Here is a 20,528-nt window from a genome sequence, read left to right as displayed (position 1 = left end):
TCTTTCACATCTGTCTTGGCATGCCAGGAATGAGTTGTGGCCTAACCTTTTCAATGACGTTTTAGCACACAGACACAGGAGCCAAACTATCTGGGTTCAAATCTCAGCTCTGTCCCTGTGTATGACCTTGGGCAAGTAATACAACGCCTCTGTGCCTCAGATTCCACATTCATAATATGTCAACTATCTCATGAGACTGCTGGGACAAGTACATGAATTAATATACACAAAACACTCAGGACTGTGCCTGGTCATCATCTTCAAACATGTGGGGACAGGACACAGGGATAAATCCAAATAACAGGAGCATCTGTGGGAGACAAGTGTGACGGGAAAAGTGCATAAGACAGGGAAGTGGCAGCAGGACATTGTCTCTGGGAATTCAAAACAATAAAATTTATTAATTTTGCACTTAGGTATTTGCATTACAAACACATACAGAGGAAATCTGCAAGGTATTTAGAGTACTTCCATGATTTTATGGCAAATGTTACAAACTTTATTTTAAAATAGTTTAACACAACTCATTCTGCATTTTAATATTTTACAATAAAACCAATTATATCAAAATCTTGAGCATTTAAAAAATTATAGAAACCATGATTCATGCTAACAATTTTGTGCTTTGCGAGTCAGTGGGTAAACACGATTTCATTTGTCTATGAAGAATTTACTCTGTTCCCTTCTGGCTTTTTCAAGGCTTTCAAAAGTGATCAGTCCTCTTGGCAACTCCAACTTGCTGTTTTCTGTTTCCAGTATGTTCTCCGCTTCACCTTAAATAAAGTACAGAAATAGGCAACGTGACACAGAGCTCATCAGGGTTTTGTGAAAAGATATGACTGCTATGATCCTGTGACAACTCTAACACTCTGTGTGCAGGCATGTCTCCAAATCTCATAAATATTTCACCCATTTTCCTCCAGTGATTGACGCCCCTCCCAAAGGAAACAACACAGTCATGACTTCTGAAGACTTGGAGTGACAAAACAGATGCCAGAGATTTTATTGGATAGAAAGCAGCATGTTAAAATGTAGGAGAGAAAGAAATCAAGATGAGTATTTTTTTTTTTTTTTTCCTTGAACACAAGTCAGGATGATCAGTAGTATTAGTTGTGTTTGGAAGTTTTTGAGGTGGAAGAGCCACGTATAGCCCTTCCTATTTCTCCTTAATATCCTAAGTGTCATGAGAGAAAATAAAGTTTACCAGAAGTTCTGATTTTTCAGGAAAACTAATCTTTCATCAGAAATCAACTGGAAAACATCCCAAATAATATTGAGTGTTCTTTAGTCTGAACACACACTCATGTGTGTTTATTTCTGTAAATAATTCCTCTTTCAAACAACAGCTAGATAATGTAGTATTTTCTTCAGCCTAGTGACATTTGCCAACTGCTGTTGTTGAAGAGCTGGTGGCACCATGGTTAAGACCTTGGCTGCTAACCAAAAGGTTGGCAGTTCAAATCCACCAGCTGCTCCTTGGAAACCCTACGGGACAATTCTACTTTGTCTTATTTTTTTAATATTGTTGAAGAGGAATCTGTAAAAAAATTTTAAAATTATATTGTAATGCACGTTATTGACATTTCATAAAGGTGCCTTGGGAAGGAAGGCAAATGTTTTCTTTGAGGACTTCTCTTTTAGCATACTCCTATGATTTATACTCCAAACATAATAAGGCAATCTGCTATTTTTGAATTACAAAAGTACTTCGACTATCTGCAAACATCCTTTTTGCTTCAGTCTTAAGTAGTAAGTACTAATCATTACAAAAGTGTGTATAACTAGGCAGTCCATTGATGATAGACTAGCTGTTTTCCATGTGAAAATATCAGTGTATGTTTACTGAATGGCTGATGATAAATTCAGTCAAACAGAGCTTGTATCTTTTGGAGTCATCACTACTCAACAGGTAAAAAACGACAACCTAAACTTTCTAATGTAACAAGCTTCACAGAAAAGTCCCATAACATGCCTTGGAAATTTGAAATTTTATATTCTGTAGACTTAGATGTCCCTGTAATAAAATTACTTTCCAAATATACAATCAACACTTTCCTAGGAAATAAATTTGTTTTATGTTAGAATTACAATCAAGTGAATGTGGTGTAATAGGGTTGACATTTCTTTATATTTTATATTAATTTTTATGAGGAACTGAGAATTCTAATCTCCACAAACACAATGACACACAGTTAAGCTCAGATCCATGAATTCTTGAGCAGGTGAATAATGGTGAAACAGAGCAGGTTATTGACATGAATTTTAACATAGTAGATCAGTTGTATAGAGTTAGTTCCCAGCTAAAAATGGGTTTGTACTCCAGAAGTTCATTTGTAGTTCAGTGTTTTAGAAGTTGGAATATATTTCTCCAAAGTAATAATGCTGTAAATAAATTTTTAGGCTGTCAACAAAAGGCTGTTTTGCCCATAATATACATGAACTGTGGAGCCCTGGTGGTGCAGTGGTTAGGATTTCAGCTGCTAACCGAAATGTATGTAGTTCAAATCAACCAGCCACTCTTTGGAAACCCTATGGGGCAGTTCTACTCTGTGCTATAGGGCCAGTATAAGTTGAAATTGAATCAACAGCACCAGGTTTGGTTTGGTTTTGGTTATGATACCAATAATACCTGGCCCAAATGGACATTTTGACATAGGTTCCATGTGGAAAATGCCTTTTCATTTTCAAACAGGAATTTTTAAGGAGGAACGTGATGTCTTACTCCCTACTTCTCAACCTGGAGAGGGGTCTGTGCCTCCTTCTTTCCCATTGCAAACTATAACAAACACGGCTTCAAGGATAATGATGGGCCCATATCCCAGGAGAGGACAGGCTGGCAAAGATGAAGGCTTGGGGAAGCACTGTTCCCAATGTGCTCTAGAGAGAAGTAAGGACATAGAGATCCCCATGACAGTGCAGTTCCCAGAGAAGTGGCAAGAATTTGGGGGGCATGGATAGTCTAGAGTACTGGCGGACTCTAGCTCCCTGGGACAAGAGAGGCTGCTGTGGCAGCAGCTCCATCTTACAGGGCAGGAAGAGCCAGGGTTCTGTGAGAGCAGTGTGCTGGTGAATGTTTAACAAACAGGTCTCCAAAAAAATACAAAAAAGGTACAGAAGTTTATTATGTACGTAAGTTATTTATAAATTTTCCTGATACAAAGTACATATAGCACACAACTTACAAATACTAATTATGAGGCACTTCATTATAAATCCCATAGAGCAGATTGATTCTCACAGAACACTTTCCTTCGTTTTTCTTGAACTCGTGTATTCGAAGCCAAACTAAGGTGGCAGTTGGCAAGAGTACAGTTCCAACATGAATGATGGCTGAAGTTTTGCTGACACTAGTGAGCGGGACAAAGTGAAACAAGGAAGATGTGTGTTGGCACGTCACTTGTTTAACAGTGGTATAAGCCTTTTTTCTTTTTGCAGAATCAGATTACAGTTTCCAAATATTGGAAGAACATTTTCTCAATTTTTTGTACTACGCGCACACAAGAAAAAAAAAAAGGTCTGTGATGGCTACAGACACGACTCACTTTCAATTTTAATCGGCATCTTGCTCACCACTTTCTTAAGTGTACACCATGGGTTGGCAAACTTCCTTAAATGACCAGACAGTAAATATTTTTGACTTTTGGTGCCTTACTTTTTACTGCTGCAATAACTCAACTCTTGTCATTGTAGTGAGAAAGCAGTCATAGACAATACATACAGGGATGTTCATGGCTGTGTTCTAGTAAAACTTTATTTTCAAAAACAGGAGGCTGATCTGCAGGTCGTAGTTTGCTGACCCCTGGTCTAGACAATCAGCAAAACAATAAATCAAGCCCTGATCTGTAACATTTTCAGATCTCCACAGTGTAAATACTCTCATCATGACCAACTTCAGTCTACCAATAGGACATCCCTGAAGGCAGAGTTGTAGCTATATGCTATCGTAGCTGAATATTGTAATTGCAGTTCTACCACATGGATACAATAGACATAAATAATCTAAGTGTAAGTAAAATAATTAGAAACTCATGATTTCTGAGTATTAGCTTTGTTTTAATATAATTTAATTTAATTTCTTAATAATTTATTTAATTGCATTTTTATATAATTTAATATTTAGTAACAACTGTGGTTAACAGCCAGCTTACAAAATCTCTGAAAATTTAGCCATCACTTCTCACAACCTGGTATGAGCTGGCTCCAGCAAACCACTCTGTGAGGGAGGAGAAGGGCTGGTGATTGGGAGACTCAGGGAGAGGGTCTTTTCAGAATCAGGAATTCCTAAGTCAAGGGGTCAAAAGGGGGAGATCACTGGTTCAGGAAATAGTCTGGTTTATCAGAGACATACCTTTCATTCTTTGCAGAAGTGTTCCATAGCCCAAGTCATACTGATAGGTGAGAATAAAGCTTAATGGAACAATGGGTAAGAGGAAGGCTGGCTTCTTCCTTTTTATTGCTCTGTTTCAAGAACAAAAAGAAATAACCTGTAAACATTTATCTCTATGTTGTTGTTGTGTGCCATTGAGTCGATTCCAACTCATAGCAACCCTGTAGAACAGAGTAGAACTGGCCCACAGAGTTTCCAAGGAGCCACTGGTGGATTCGAACTGCAGAACTTTTGGCTGGCAGCCTGAGCTCTTAACTGCTTTGCCACCAAGTCCCCATATATCTCTATGCTCAGTAAAAAAAAAAAAAAAAATTACCTGTTTTTTGGAAGAATATCATCCATCTCAAAAATTACTTAATTCATTTGAGGTTTCTACGGAAGTAGGGTTTTCCTCCTCAGAGCCAGTCACCAGATTCTGCAGTTCTCAAGGGCAAGGTCTATAACTTGTTCATCTTTAATTGACTTCAAGGCTCAGATTCCCCATTTTAAAATGGATAATGAATTGATATCTACTTCTCAGATACTGCAGAGATAAACTTGTGGAGGCCTTACCCTATTTTGGTGACCAAGAAGTCCTCTAACTTATAAAATGGAGAAAAGGCTAGAAGAAACCTAAGAAACTAAAAGCAGTATTAAATACTACTACCCTGGTTTTACAGAGATCTAGCAAGTCTTTGAGGGGTTACTTTGTTTACCTATACGCAATGTGGACCAAAATCTGATTCTGACCAATTTAATATAATATGAAAACAGCAAACACAAAACAAGACGTACTTAAGAAAATTTTAAAGTAAATAGCAAACATACCCGGCTGTTAAAGAGATGGCTGCAATGCCAAAAAAAGTTCCAAAATATTTGAAGAACTCCCGAGACCAAGCCACCTGCATGGCCATTTGTCTTTCTCTGATTTCATTCTGCATTATTAGTTGCCTTTCCAGCTGGGGACAGAACAAAAGACAAAGTGTGGTTACTCATCTTTTGAATCTGAGCACAGAGTTGATAATCCGCTTCCTTTCCAGTAGATTTTCATTCTTCAATAGCTTTGATCATTTTTCTTTCTTTTTTAATTTCAATAGACTTTGACTAAAGTCCTCAAGTATCGTCTTGACATTGGAATCTTTCTGGAGTATGTACAGAACAGACGCCGATATTCTGTTTCTGCAGCGTTCAGTCTTTACTACATGCAGCCTGGCTTTTCTACCCAAGCCCAGATATATACCAGCTTTTTTGATTACATGTGAAGGAAGATCTAAGGGCTTTTAAATGCAGATACATCACACTGGCCTTTATCACCACTTAAACAGAAATCATCTTGCCTTCTGAATCTATCCAACTCCAAATTGAAATTTATTTGAAGTATCAAGTCCATGTCATTACCATGATAAGATGGTGTTGTTCTTAGTTGCCTTTGAGTCAATTTTAGACTCATAGTGACGCCATGTGACAGAGTGGAACTGCCCCATAGGGTTTTCTTGGCTGTAATCTTTATCAGAGCAGATCGCCAGGCCTTTATCCCACAAAGTTGCTAGATGGGTTCAAATTGCCAACCTTTCCATTAGCAGCCAAGCCATTAACTGTCGCACCACCAAGTCTCCTTGATACAATGGTAGAAGGGTATTGAGATATCCGCAGATATTTTTCATTGTTTACATTTTTGTTTTCTTCTACCACTTCAGCTTGTGGCTTTGTCTGCTTTGGGACAGGGTGCATACGCAGCCCTGAACACAGGAGGGGGCTGAATTTCTTAATGGATTTTTTAAAAATACACAGGATAAGCAACATTCTGAAAACTCAAATCCATTATTTTGAAAGAGTTGGATTCTTGAGTTAGAAAAAAAATTTTTTTTGTTTGTTTTTTGTTCTAAAATCTTGGCTCTGCAGTCCTTAGGAAAGCCTGGAAGACAATGAACATGGAATTTATAATGTCAACCAGAGGGTGGGGAATAATGAGTAATACTGTGACATGGTTTCCTCCTATGCTCTCCTTCTGCTGTTGGAAGGAACTGGGAGAAGAGAACAGAGTTTAGATGTAAGCACGGGGTTTGGCTCATTGGCCCCTTGGGGGTTTCTGCCCCAGGGGATGTGATGGAAACCTCGGGTGGCTCTGAAGGTCAGCAGACAGAGACTTAAGGCCTTGCTTCCTGAGCAGAATCCTGGCGGGGGGCTGCTACAGTAGAGCAGAAATGGTGGCAGGGCAGATACCGGCATAGGGCATGCCTGAGAGAGGCCGCCTGTCTCCCTCATCTGCCACGGGGTGTGGAGAAAATCTAAAAGACCCCCATGTCACCTGGAGAGGGGCACAGATGGTGACTGAAAATATAAAACAGGCGGCCTACCAGAGAGACACGAAAACCTAGGGTGAGGGGACCACATAGCAGACAGCTGGGTAGAGAATATGAGCCTGGGGCCAGCTGGGGAAGCTGGCTGGATCTCTGAGGATCAGCAGCACCCAAGAGAGCAGAGGTGGTAGCCAAGCCAGCCTGGAACTTGATCAAATGCCCTAAGAGCAAATCACCTGGCCCAGGTGCTTCTGTTTCCCCTGGTTGGTGCTCACTTCTTTGTCTCCGAGTATCTAGTTTATCTAGTTAGTCCATAAATTTCAGCCATTCTTTTTGAATTTGCCCCTTTTCCCCATTCTTGCTGCCTCCCCTAAAATCCAAGTCCTTTCAACTCAGACCCTGGCTATTACAACAGCCCCTCAGCTAGCCTCCCACCTCTAGTCCTTCCTACTTATGTCTAGCCTTATAGTAACAAAAGCACTGTTGTCCAGAGGTTGAGACTCTGGAACTGGGGCCTGACTGCCTGCACTTGAAGCCTGGCTCCAACGCTTGCAGGCTATGTGACTCTTGGCAAGTTCTTGCATCTCTGTGTGCCTCAGTATTCTCATCTGTCAAATGGTGCAAATGACAGTACCTACCTTAAAGGGTTGTTATGAGGATTACATGAGCAAATACACGTGATGTGATGTGATGTCTTAGAGCAGAAACTTAGTAAGGGCTCAGTAAAAGCAAGTTGTTATTCTTTGACATAAATAGATATAATAATGCAGGACCGATCATTTAAAAACACCAATTCTATTCCAGTCACTCCCCTGCTGAGAAACTTCCAATGATTTTGTTTTCTGTCACAAGTAGAAATACCCTGCTCTGCCTTCCCAACCTCTGGACTAGGTTTGTGCCCCTGGCCAGCCTCATTTTCCACCATGGCCCTTCTCAACATGCATCACTATTTCGGTCATGCTGGCCTCCCACAGTTCCCCAGATGTGGCTCCATCAGTCGCTTCTTGGCTGTGTGACCTTGCATGAGTCACAGCATGCCTAAGCCTCATTTATCTCATCTGTAAACTGGGGATAATGCCGGTACCAAAATCATAGGGTTATTTCTTTATGAGACTCGGATTTTTTATGAGACTTTTAATATCGGGATTTTATGAATTTTCTTATACCAAACCAAAACCAAACCCACTGCCATTGAGTCGATTCCAGCTCATAGCAACCCTATAGGTCAGAGTCCAACTGCCCCAAAGAGTTTCCAAGGAGCACCTGGTGGATTCAAACTGCCAACCTTTTGATTAGCAGCCGTAGCTCTTAACCACTACGCCACCTGGGTGTGATTACGCACATAAAAGAAAACCAAACAAACCTATTGCTGCCGAGTTGATTCCAACTCATAGTGATCCTACACAAGAGCAGAACTGCCCTATGCAGTTTCCAAGGAGCAGCTGGTGGATTCGAACTGCCGAGCTTTTGGTTAGCAGCCGAGCTCTTAATCACTGTGCCATCAAGGCTCTCTTTCTTTTTTTAACATGCCTCTGGTTCTAGAGGGAAGTGATGTGTGTGCAGGAAAAGCAGCAGCAGTTTTATGTAGTGAAAATATTTTCTCTACTCTTAACCCCTTCATGGTGCCTCTTCCTTGTGTTACCATATTTTATTTAGTCAGCCAGCTACTGAGGATTTGAACCAGTCAGTCAATAAGCTTCATAATATGTGTACCCAATAAAACAGAGAAAAACATATTTTTTACAAATATTCTAGGAACATTGTATGACATCACAATAAATCCCCAAGGTATAAACCACATAGACCATGTTTTCTTACCACAGAGCTATAAATGTAGAAATTAAAGAAGTTAATAATGATTGTGTATTAAAAAAAAAAATTGTAAAACAATAAACTGAAAAATGATTCGGATCAATAGATATTTAACAAGATGGCTGGATTTAAGGTAAACATACAAATATCCAAGGTTTTCTATATCCCGGAAACCATTAAAAACTATTCACAATATTAAAAACAATATATAATATCCAGGAATAACTCCCAATCAGAATCCTATCAGGAATTATCTTATTAACTTGACAAACTCATTACAAATTTTACTTGAAAGAGAAAATGTGGAAAAAGAGTAAAGAAAATTGTCTTAACCTGGCAGGCATCCAAAACTACTAAAGAGGTGTGCTGTCCAATATGGTAGCCACTAGCCATATGTAGCTATTTAAATTAAAATTAAATACAATTAAAAATTCAATCTCTCAGATAAACTAATCACTTGTGACTAATCATGTGCATGTGTGTGTATATATATTCATAGAAATGTATATGCACATCTATTCTCTCAGTCTATCACCTATCATACGTAGGCAGGTATGTGTGTATACATACATATACTTAAAATGCATACATACATAAGAGAAATATAACAGACCCAAACTGGAATCAATCCACAGGTCCATCAACTATAGAATGAATAAATAAATTATGGTCCATTCATACAGTGGAATATTCCAAAGCATGGGAAAAGAAGAAATTATTGCTACAATCAACAATGTGAATGAATTTTACAGACAATACTGAATGGGGGGGAGGGGAACAGACACAGGAGTACATACTTTATGATCTCCTACATATAAAACATTAAATAGGCAAAACTAACTTATGGGGATAGTGGTCTGAACAGTGGTTGCCTTTAGCAGTGGGAGGGGCAGAAGGAAGCCCCTTTGGGGGGCTGGAAACATTCTATATACTGGTCAGATAATAACTATACAGGAATATATATGCAGCAATTCATTGAACTCTTCCTTTAAGACTGAACACACTTCATTAGTAAATGTCAATATAAAAAAAAAAAAAAAAGATTGTGGAGGAACAAGAGTAGAAACAGAGAGGGCAGTTAGGAGCTACAGTAGTAATCCAGGCAAGAGATGAGGGTTTGGAACAGGGTGATGGCAATGGAGGTGAGAAAGGGCTGCCTTGGAATTTAGAGCTAAACATAATTTGCTAATGGATTGGATAGAGGAATGCGAGAAGAGGAGAAAAGGAAGAGCTGACTCCCAGGATGAAGGCAAGAGCACAGCACAGTGTGCCACTGGCAGAGGTGGGGAAGACTGGAGGATAAGCAGATTGAATGGGGTGAAAAGGAAGTGTTATGTTATAGACATGTTAGCTTGAGGTGTTCGTTGTCATCCAAGTGGATATGTCAAGTAGACAGTTTAATATTCAGTCTGGAGCATATACTGGACAAATACTGGAGTTTGTATGGACAACCAGATAGTGGAGTTTATATGGACAGAGTCTAGGCTAGAGAAGTGGTATTTGAAATGATGAGACTGGATGAGTTTCCATAGGAAGTGAGTACAGACAGAGAAGAGGACTGCGTCTGAGCCAGGGCCACTCCATGAATGTGCAGAAGTCAGGGAGAGGAGGAGGCAAAGGAGACTGAGAAGGCCTGGTCAGGGAGGTAGAAGGAGAAACAAGAGGCGTGGGTTCCCAGAAAACAAGTGAGGAATGCTGTGAGTGATCAGTGAGGTTGAATGAGATAAGGCCTGAGAACTGGAACTTAAGGCCCAGTGTATTACAAGCTCACTGGTGATCTCTGGGCATCTAAAGTCATGCCTGTGACATTGTTGTTAGCTGCCACAGAGTCGGGCCCCAGCTCATGGTGACCCCAGCACAACAGAATGAAATGCCACCCAGTCCTGTGCCATCCCATGATTGGTTGCAGATCAGACCACTGTGATCCGTAGAGTTTTCACTGGCTGGTTTTCAGAAGGTCATCAGGCCTTTCTTCACAGTCTTAGTCTGGAAGCTCTTGCTGAAACCTGTTTATATCACAGCCGTGCAAGTCTCCACTGACACATAATGGTCGCTGTGCATGAGGGCCATTGGCTGGGAACTGAACCCAGTTCTCCCTCTTCAAAATGAAAATTCTACCACTGAATCAGCAATGCCTTTGTCATGTTGTAAGTACTCAACAACTATCACAGGATATATGGAGAATATAACAAAAAGAAAGAGCCTATATAAACTCACTGTTCTTAGCAAGGGATCATACTTTCACAGTGAGGAAAGTGAAAGTCCTCCATAAACCGGCTGGCTCGTTCACTCTTCCCCCCAGCCCTTGAGGTTTTTGGCTTAAAAAGAACAAGTACAGAGGATCTTTCTTTCTCCCGTGTGGAATAGCCACAGAGAACTAGCCTAGCCCTCAGTCATCCCTGATCCTAAAGATGATAGATAAATGAATGGTTTTCTTGGCCCTGTTCCATGGTTTACAGCCTGCCCAAACTTGTGCTAGAATGAGGAAACAGGACTGATACTTACTTAACCTCTCTGTGTTTCAGTTTCATCATCTACAAAAAGGGAAGACTAATAGTACCTATCTCATAGCTTGTAACAATGTCTTAATATATGCAAAGAGCTAAAAACACAGTTTGGCACAGAGCAAGTGCTAAACAGTATTAGATGTTGAATATATTATTATGGTATTGTCAATACCTTCAGCTAAAGAGCACCAGGGCACACTTGTAGCCAAAAAAGTTAGGTTTACTGATTTACTGCAATGATGCAGACAGACATCATGGGTGGCTGTGGGGAGTTCTCAGGAAGAGGTATCAGAAAGGACAATATAGGACATGGGCTGTTTGGTGATTTGGGGGAGATTTCAAAGATGCTCTGGATTGGGTGCTGTCAGGAAGTAGGAGTGATTCCATGACTGGATATCTGAAGTCTTATCTAGAAGGCAGCAGGAACAAAGCAGGCTAAAGTGGTAAGTAGGAAAAATGCCATAGCAGTTGAATTAGTCAGGATGGCGAAAGAGGTGGTGCTTGGCCATTTCTGTGATTTGGACAATGTTTATATTTTTGTCGGTGTTCTGACATGATTCTAGAGTGTTTTTTGGTTTTTGTTTGTTTTTCTGTGAACTATCACAGTCACAGCATGCCCTTGTCATATGGGTGACCTTTGAAAATTACTCATGTTCAACAGGAGAATGTCAAGGCCTAGCTCTGAGTGCGAGCCAGCTCCTGGTTGTCAGGGACACACTTCTCAGTATGTATAAAACAGCATGTGCTTTGAGGGGTAATTAATAGACTTTGGGAAGATGGTCACAGTTTCCTTTGACATCTGAGTAATGAGTTACCTGAGAGAACCTTGGGAGTGAGCAGAGAGGAGAGACTGATCTAGGGGAACCCTGATTGCTTAGGCCTAGATGTACCCATCCCCTCTGCCTTGGAGAAAGTCCACTCTCTGGAAGCTCTCAGAAGGGGATGGGAATGCAGTGGGTGACCCAAAGTGAGCACAGTGAGGAAAACAGAAAAGATGGGTGTTTGCTTCTGGCTCCTGGAGGGAAGGCATCCTGGCACCCACTCCACGATGAGATAAGCGCGATAAGATGGCATCCTCCCTAGTGACCTGGGCCATTATAAAGATTAAGTGGAGAAACTAGCTTCACAGTAGGTGAAACTTACCTTCACTGACAGAGGAGAAGTATCAAGGGGGAATTCAGGGCAGCATGAAGCTTCCAAGGGCCTGAAAGGTAAAACCCCCAGGAAGGTATCTTTGGGGTCAGGGACACACTGAGGAAATCGAGCGAAGCCAGAGGAACCAAGGAGGACTAGTGTCCAGAAGGTTCTGAAACCCAGGTGCCAACCCTCATCTGTCTCAGGTTAGGAGGAAGTTATGAGTATTTTTGTTTAAAATCCCAGCCAGCTGTCAATTACGTACCTAGTTAAGTCCTTATTTATGGGTTTTTTGTTTGTTTGCCTTTTCCATGTAAAATCAGCTCTGCAAAACCATGGAACCACCAGGGAAGCACCAGGGTCTTCTGACACCTTTGTCAGTACTGATCAAGGTGGCAGGACACTGAGCCAACTTCAGAATCTGAAAGATCATGGGAGGGGCCGACAGTGTAATATCAGGTTGGGAGAGTCAGAAAGGGAGACACAGGGTCTGCAGACCCTTCCCGCCTGGCCTCTATCCCCATGGAGTCCAAGGGCAGAATGTAAAGACTATTCCATCATCTTTCTCACCTTTCCTCTACAAAGACTGCTCATTCTATGTGGGACCCTGAATTCAGTAAGTCAGGTTGGGCTTCACAGCTTTGGAGCAGGAGGAACTTGGCTCCTTCAGGTACCAGCTACCTGTTTACCATGGGACTCCTCTAAGCTGCAGCTTCCTCACCTGTAAAAGGTGCCCAGTAACACCCACCTTGCAAGGCTGTGGCAAGAGTCAGAGATAACGTGTGAAAAGACAAGCCCAGGATGCAGGAAACAAAGGGCAAGTCAAATCTACGTCCCTGCTGCCTTTTGCCTCTCACATCAAGTGGGGACAATGGGGGGGGGGGGGATTTTTAAATGTTTCTGAAATACAAAATGACTAAATCTTAAAAATGTATATACTTTTAATTTACTAACATAAATGCTGAGGTGTCAGAAAACTGTAATTGTTCTTTGCACTAGCAGGACATTACACCTTAAATATCGAAACAGCAGTATTTTCCAAGAACAGGAGTTGAAAGATATATAGCACATACTAACAGCCACAAACTACTTGGCCAGACCGATTTGGGCCACCAAGGTCCTTAAAGATTTGACTCCAGTGATATTTAATAAATGTGTGGGCTTAAACTATCATGAATTTTATATAAAATCATTGATTTGAGGCAACTTTTGGTGATGCAATGTGACTTTAAATGATCAAAATAAGACTGCTTGTCTTTGAAGCAATATGAATTTATGACATTTGGTTATTGAGGGCAAAATAACCAAGATGTTCAAAGACACTGCCTGAAGGATAAAAGCTAAGATAATAGAAAGAAGTCATAAAGCTACTGCACTGATTGTTTCACCTGGATTCTCACAATATTTTTCATGAGGGTAGCCCACTATGGTTTCACATCCGAAAATTTTGCAAAACTAGTTTGTCACATGTAATGAGCTGTGTTGCGGGGTACAGAGACAATGCCACATTGGGCATTTCTTGGTCACAAGCAGTGATAAACGGGTGTTGATCCAGCTTGGCTTTCTCCACATTGTCCTGGGATCAGTGACATACATTTTTGAGACTGTCCTCCAGAGTGAAGGACAGGGTCTGTGGCCTTAAAGCAAGAATAGGGCTGGGCCTTCACTACAATTCAACGAAGAAACAAAGCAGGCAGCCAGCCCCAAAGGTGTCCTGATATGTTCGGTGGTACTCCTGCTTTGTCCAGCTGTACTGTCCTCAAGCCAAGATACACTGAGGCTGGTGATTTATTAGGTTGTTTTTGGTGACTGATAAAAGTATTTAAGTATACCATTTTAAGAATAAAAGTTTAGTGTTCCACTATCCACTCTGTGCAATAGGCATCGATAGACAGTTATGATGTCCAACTCATGGAAATTAACAGAAGCCCATCAAAAATATAAAGAAATCAACAGATGAATGGATAAACAAACTGTGGTACATACACACAATGCAGTATTACACAACACTAAAGAACAATGATGAATCTGTAAAGCCTCTCATAACATGGATGCATCTGGAGGGCATTATGCTGAGTAAAATAAGTCAATCACAAAAGGACAAATATTGTATGAGACCACTACTATAAAAACTCATGAAAAGGTTTACATACAAAAAGAAACAATCTTTGACGGTTACAAGGTCGGGGGGGGCCAGCGGTTGGAATGGAAAAACATTTAATAGACAATAGATAAGTGGTAACTTTGGTGAAGGGTAAGACAGTACACAATGCTGGAGAAGCCAGCACAAACCATACAAGGCACGGTCGTGGAAGCTCCACAGATACATCCAAACTCCCTGAGGGACCAAATTGCTGAGCTAAGGGCTCTGGAGACCATGGGCTCGGCGAACATCTGGCTCAATTGGCATAACATAGTTTATAAAGAAAATGTTCTACATTCTACTCTTATAAGTAGTGTCTGCGTTCTTAAAAGCCTGTGAGTAGCCATCTGGGATACTCCACTGGTCTCACTCCTTCGGGAGCAAGGAAGAATGAAGAAAACTAAAGACACAAGGGAAAGATTAGTCCAGAGATTGAACAGGCCCATGGAACAAAACAAGACTAAAGGGGTGCACCATCCCTGGGGCAGGGACTGGAAGGCAGGAGGGAACACGAAAGCTGGTAATAGGGAACCCAGGGTTGAGAAGGGAGAGTGTTGACATGCCATGGGGTTGTTAACCAATGTCATACAACAATGTGTGTACTAACTGTTTGATGAGAAACTAGTTTCTTCTATAAACCTTCATTTAAAGATCAATAAAAAATAAAAAAATAAATCATGTCAGAAGGGAAAAGGGGAGGAAAGAGTATTAGCCTGAGCCCAATAAGAGCTGGAGCTGTGGAAGAAGTGCTGCCTGAAAGGAGCTGTGGCTATAAGACCCCAGCCACCACAAAGATCCACATCCCCAACCTCCTCTCTTCCATACTCCACACACACTAGCTGATCCCAACCAGAAACCAGAGCACAAGGCAGCCTGGGAAATGTAGTGCTGACTCCCAGAGCACAGGGAAAGGGAGGGCACTGAAGGGCAGAGAATGAATCTGAGTGGGGTGGGGAGAGGGGTCAAGCAGAGAATAATCAACAAAGTGGTGACCTGATTTATATGATATAACGATTTGATTCTACGTAAGATAATATTTGCAGAGTTCTGGTTTAGATCAGATCCAACAGTCTTAAGAAGTATAAATGGTGGGCCACAAATTTTAAGTTATTAACAGGGCTTTTTATTTTATTAAAATTAAAAAATTATGGTTATGTACATATTGATATTAGTTGTAAATTAAATACAGGAAATGGATGTCAAATCTCTTGACAAGAAAAAAAAACTGGAAACAGCAAATATGTTTATTTAATGATCCCTATTTAGAGTTTTTTTTTTTATTTAGAGTGCTTTAAGTCTCTATTATAAAAAAAATTATAGTCAATCGAATTTAAATAAATTCTTTCCAAGAGAAAGGAACTCTTTTCTCCTAATTATTCAGGTTCTACAGGACAATGTGTCCCCATATATCTTCCTAAATCTGTGTTGAATCCTTTGCAATGTTCCACATACATCACAAGAAAATTTGCTATTTAGTGAACTCTTTTTTTTTTCCATCCCTGGTTCCCCGTGTCCATTCTGCCAGTTTCTGTCCCTTCCTGCCTTCTCATCCTGCCTCTGGACAGGAGCCGTCCATTCGGTCTCATGTATCTGATTGAACATTCCTCACATGTGTTATTTTTTATTTTATAGTCCTGTCTAATCTTTGTCTCAAGAGTGGGCTTCAGGAATGGTTTCAGTTCTGGGTTAACAACGCGTCCAGGGGTTATAGTTTCGGGGGTTCCTCCAGTCTCTGTCAGACCATTAGGTCTGGTATTTTTACATGAATTTGAGATCTGCTCCACACCTTTCTCCCACTCTGTCTGGGACTCTCTGTTGTATTCCCGGTCAGGGCAGGCATTGGTGGTAGCCAGGCACCATCTAGTTCTGGTCTCAGGCTGGTGGAGTCTCTGATTCATGTGGTCCTTTAGTCTCTTGGGCTAATATATTTCTTGTGTCTTTGGTTTTCTTCATTCTCCTTTGCTACAAGTGGGATGGCACCAATTGATGCATCTTAGATGGCCGCTCTCAAAATTTTAAGACCCCAGACTCCACTCAGCAAAGTAGGATGCAGAACATTTTCTTAATAAACTTTGTTATACCAATTGACCTACTGTCCCCTGAAGCTGTGGTCCCCAGGCCCCAACCCCAGCTACTCTGTCCCTCAAAGTGTTTAGATGTATCCAGGAAACTTCTTAGCTTTTGTTTTGTTCCAGTTGTGCTGACTTCCCCTATATTGTGTGTTGTCCCTCCTTTCACCAAAGTTGATCCTTATCTACTACCTAGTTGGAGAATTCCTATTCCCCTCCCTCCCCACCCTTATACCCATCAAAGAATGCTTTTTTTCTGTGTTTAAACTTTTTCATGAGTTCTTATAATAGTGGCCTCATACAGTATTTGTCCTTTTGTGACTAATTTCACTCAGCATAATGCCCTCCAGGTTCACCCATGTTGTGAGACGTTTCATAGATTCATCATTGTTCTTATCATTGCATAGTATTCCATTCTGTGTATGTATCATAATTTGTTTATCCATTTGTCTGCTGATGGGTACTTAGGTTGCTTCCATCTTTCTGCTATTGTGAATAGTGCTGCAATGACCATTGGTGTGCATATGTTTATTCCTGTGGCAGCTCTTATTTCTCTCAGATGAACTCATTTTAAAGTGGAAAATTTTCGTTCTGAAATTTCCCAGAACAAAATCCTGAAATATTGTATGGGCAAAAGGAATAAATAACAAGTGATTCCTTTCGTGTACCAAGGCACATAAGAACACACCTATGGAGGAGGTGAGGCCAAGAGGGCAGAGTAGTCAGGCGCTTCCAGCATTCCCTCTTACAACAAAGACCGAAAAAACAAGTGAAACAATTATATATATGACAAGCTAGGAGCCCTGAACATCAAAGGCAAAGATAGAAAATGGACTGAGCAGCAGGGGAGGGAGAGACAGCTCAGAAGGGGAGAGAAGTTGCCGGACATGAATCACCGGGAATCCTCAGGCACCACTTGCTGAAGTGACTGCAGTGGGCCTGGAGGTAGCGTTTGGGATGCAGTTTCCTCAGGAAGAGTCAGCGAGCCACACAGCCTACTCATACCTCAGGAACTAGAGAAGAACAGTGCTCATGGAAAAAGCTAAGTACCTGTGTTTATTTACCGTACCCTGAGCCCCCAAGCCATTTTCAGAGGCTGTTGATCTCCCTGAGCCTGAGATAGGTCCTGCTATGTGCCCTGACCCATTCTCCCAGCTTGGAGAAGGAATAAATTCAAAATTGGGGGAAAAGATAATCTGACAGCTCCACCGAGATAATCTGAAGCTCCACCGAGCTGGGGAGCTCAGGAGAGAAGCAGTTCCTGTCCAGGCACAAATGGTCTGCAAACTGTGAATACCTTTCCACCCTGTATGGAATTGTGTGGGCCCATTTCAGGAGAACAGGCACTTGTTGGCAGACTGCAAATGTTTCAGCTGTGCAGTGGAGAAGTGGGTATTTGATGTTTAACACCACTTTGCCTATTAAAAAGGGTCCTCACCTACCCACATCAGAGGCCTGAAGACCAGTGCCTCTACCCACTTCACCTAGCCACCCATGACAGGGGTCCGAGGATAACTGGTACCTCCCAGGCCTTACTACCAAAAGCATTGGGTGCCCATGGTACACTGCAGAATCTACCCACCTGTGCACTCGAGGGAACAGGGACGCACATACCTCACAGACACTCAGGGGAAGGTTGTCAGCCCCCTGCCTTGTTCAGAACATGAATCCCTGCTGCAACCAGATACTGGTACCTACAACAACCATCCCTGCCTCTCTAAGACTGTAGGGCAGAGCCTGTACCACACACTTGATGACCAAATACCTGGACACCTGAGCTGAATCCATACAAGAAAAGTGAACGGACTCCTAAGCACATATACCTGGTAACAGCTTTAGCCATCTGGTGACAGGACTTCAGAGCTTCAAAGGCAAAAATAATCAAGCTATCTCACTCAAGCAGCCTATCTGGGCATATCAAAACAAAACAAAGCAAGAAGCTAGGATACAGTAAGCAAACATAAAATAAACTAATACAATAACTTATAGGTGGCTTGGAGACAAAAGTCAATATCAAATCACATAAAAAAGCAGACCATGATTGCTTCAACAAGCTCTCAAAACAAAGAATCAAGGAACCTTCCAGATGAAGGTGTATTCCTGGAATTACCAGATGCAGAATATAAAAGATTAATATACAGAACACTTCAGGACATCAGGAACGAGATCAGGCAAAACATAGAAAAAGCCAAGGAACACACAGATAAAGCAGTTGAAGAAATTAAAAAGGTTATTCAAGAAAATAATGAAAAATTTAATAAGCTGCAAGTATCCATACAGACAGCAATCAGAAATTCAGAAGACTAACGATAAAATTACAGAAGTACACAACTCGATAGAAAGTTAGAGGAGCAGAATTGGGCAAGTGGAAGGCAGAATTAGTGAAACTGAAGATAAAAAACTTGGCACCAATGTATTCAAAGAAAAAAACAGATGAAAGAATATTAAAAAAATGAAGAAACCCTAAGAATCATGGGGGACTCTATCAAGAGAAATACCCTGTGAGTGATTGGAGTACCAGAACAGGCACAGAAAACAGAAAATACAGAGAGAATTGTTGAAGATTTGTTGGCAGAAAACTTCCCTGATACCATGAAAGATGAGATGATACCTATCAAAGGTGATCATTGAACTCCACAAAAGGTAGATCTCAAAAGAAAGTCACAAAGACATATTATACTCAAACCTGCCAAAACCAAAGATAAAGAGAGAATTTTAAGAGCAGCTAGGGATGAATGAGAAGCATCTACAAAGGAGAGTCAATAAGAATAAACTTGGACTACTCGGCAGAAACCATGCAGGCAAGAAGGCAATGGGATGACTTATATAAAGCATTGAAGGAAAAAAATTGCCAGCCAAGAATCATATATCCAGCAAAACTGTCTCTCAAATGTGTAGGCAAAATTAGGACATTTCCAGATAAACAGAAGTTTAGGGAATTTGTAAAAACCAAACCAAAACTACGAGAAATACTAAAGGGAGTTCCCTGTTAGAAAAGCAATAAGATCAGATATCAACCCAAGACTAGATAGAACACAGGACAGAGCAACCAGATGTCAACACAGATAGGGAAATCACAAAAACAAGTCAAGATAAAAAAAAAACACTCACAACAGGGAAACAGCGATGTCATTATGTAAAAGAAGACAACATTGAAACAATAAAGAGGCACTAAGAAATATAGTCACAGATCTTTCATATGGAGAGGAAGTCAAGCTGACATAAAGAACTAAAAAGGTAGGTTTAAACTTAGAAAAACAGGGGCAAATATTAAGGTAACCACAAAGGAGACTAACAATCCCACTCATCAAAATAAAACACAAGAAAAAAATTCTCAGCAGAAACAAAACCAACAACGAAGAAGAGGAAAAGACATGCTGCCTACAACAGACACAAATTAGACCTAGAGACAAAAATAAAATAAAACTCAAAGGACAGAAAAAAAAATATCAAGCAAACAACAATCAAAAAAGAGCAGGAGTGGCAATATTGATTTCTGACAAAATAGACTTTAAAGTTAAATCCACCACAAAGGATAAGAGACTATATAATGATTAAAGGGCCAATATACCAGGAGGGTATAACCATATGAAATATTTATGCACCCAATGACAGGGCATCAAGATACGTAAAACAAACTCTAAATGCACTGAAAAGCGAGATAGACAGCTGCACAATAAGAGTAGGAGACTTCAACACATCACTTTCGGTGAAGGACAGGACATCCAGAAAGAAGCTCAATAAAGACACCGAAGATCTAAATGCCACAACCAACCAACTTGACTTCACAGACATATACAGACGCTCCACTCAACGGCAGCCAAGTATACTTTCTTTTCTAGTGCACATGGAACATTCTCTAGAATAGGCCATATATTAAGCCAAAAAGCAAGCCTTAACAGAATCCAAAACATCAAAATATTACAAAGCATCTTCTCTGAACAAAAGGCCATTAAAGCAAAAATAAATAACAGAAAAAGCAGGGAAAAGAAATCAAACACTTGGAAACTGAACAATACCCTGCTCAAAAATGACTCGGTTATAGAAGACATTAAGGATGAAATAAAGAAATTCATAGACTCCAATGAGAATGAAAACATTTCCTATCAGAACTTTCGGGACACAGGTAAAGCAGTGCTCAGAGGTCAAATTATATTAATAAATGCACACATCCAAAAAGAAGAAAGGGCCAAAATC

At 40.7% G+C, this 20,528-nt stretch overlaps 1 protein-coding gene across 1 annotated transcript in view; it reads right to left on the bottom strand.

Annotated features, from left to right (window-relative positions):
- Nucleotides 1–368: 368 nt before the first annotated feature.
- PLGRKT (plasminogen receptor with a C-terminal lysine) overlaps nucleotides 369–20,528 on the bottom strand; it is a 43,131-nt gene continuing 22,971 nt past the window's right edge. The window contains exons 3-5 of the mRNA XM_003407356.4: nucleotides 5,195–5,325; nucleotides 4,349–4,458; nucleotides 369–773 (exon numbers count right to left, since the gene is read on the bottom strand). Of these exons, the coding sequence (XP_003407404.1) occupies nucleotides 652–773; nucleotides 4,349–4,458; nucleotides 5,195–5,325 (363 nt within the window). The 3' untranslated portion in view covers nucleotides 369–651. The remainder of the gene's footprint in view (nucleotides 774–4,348; nucleotides 4,459–5,194; nucleotides 5,326–20,528) is intronic.

This window comes from Loxodonta africana, chromosome 9 (assembly GCF_030014295.1).
Source record: "Loxodonta africana isolate mLoxAfr1 chromosome 9, mLoxAfr1.hap2, whole genome shotgun sequence".
Taxonomy (NCBI): domain Eukaryota; kingdom Metazoa; phylum Chordata; class Mammalia; order Proboscidea; family Elephantidae; genus Loxodonta; species Loxodonta africana.
Note: the sequence above shows the minus strand (reverse complement) of the source record. Positions and strands in the feature narration are given on the sequence as shown.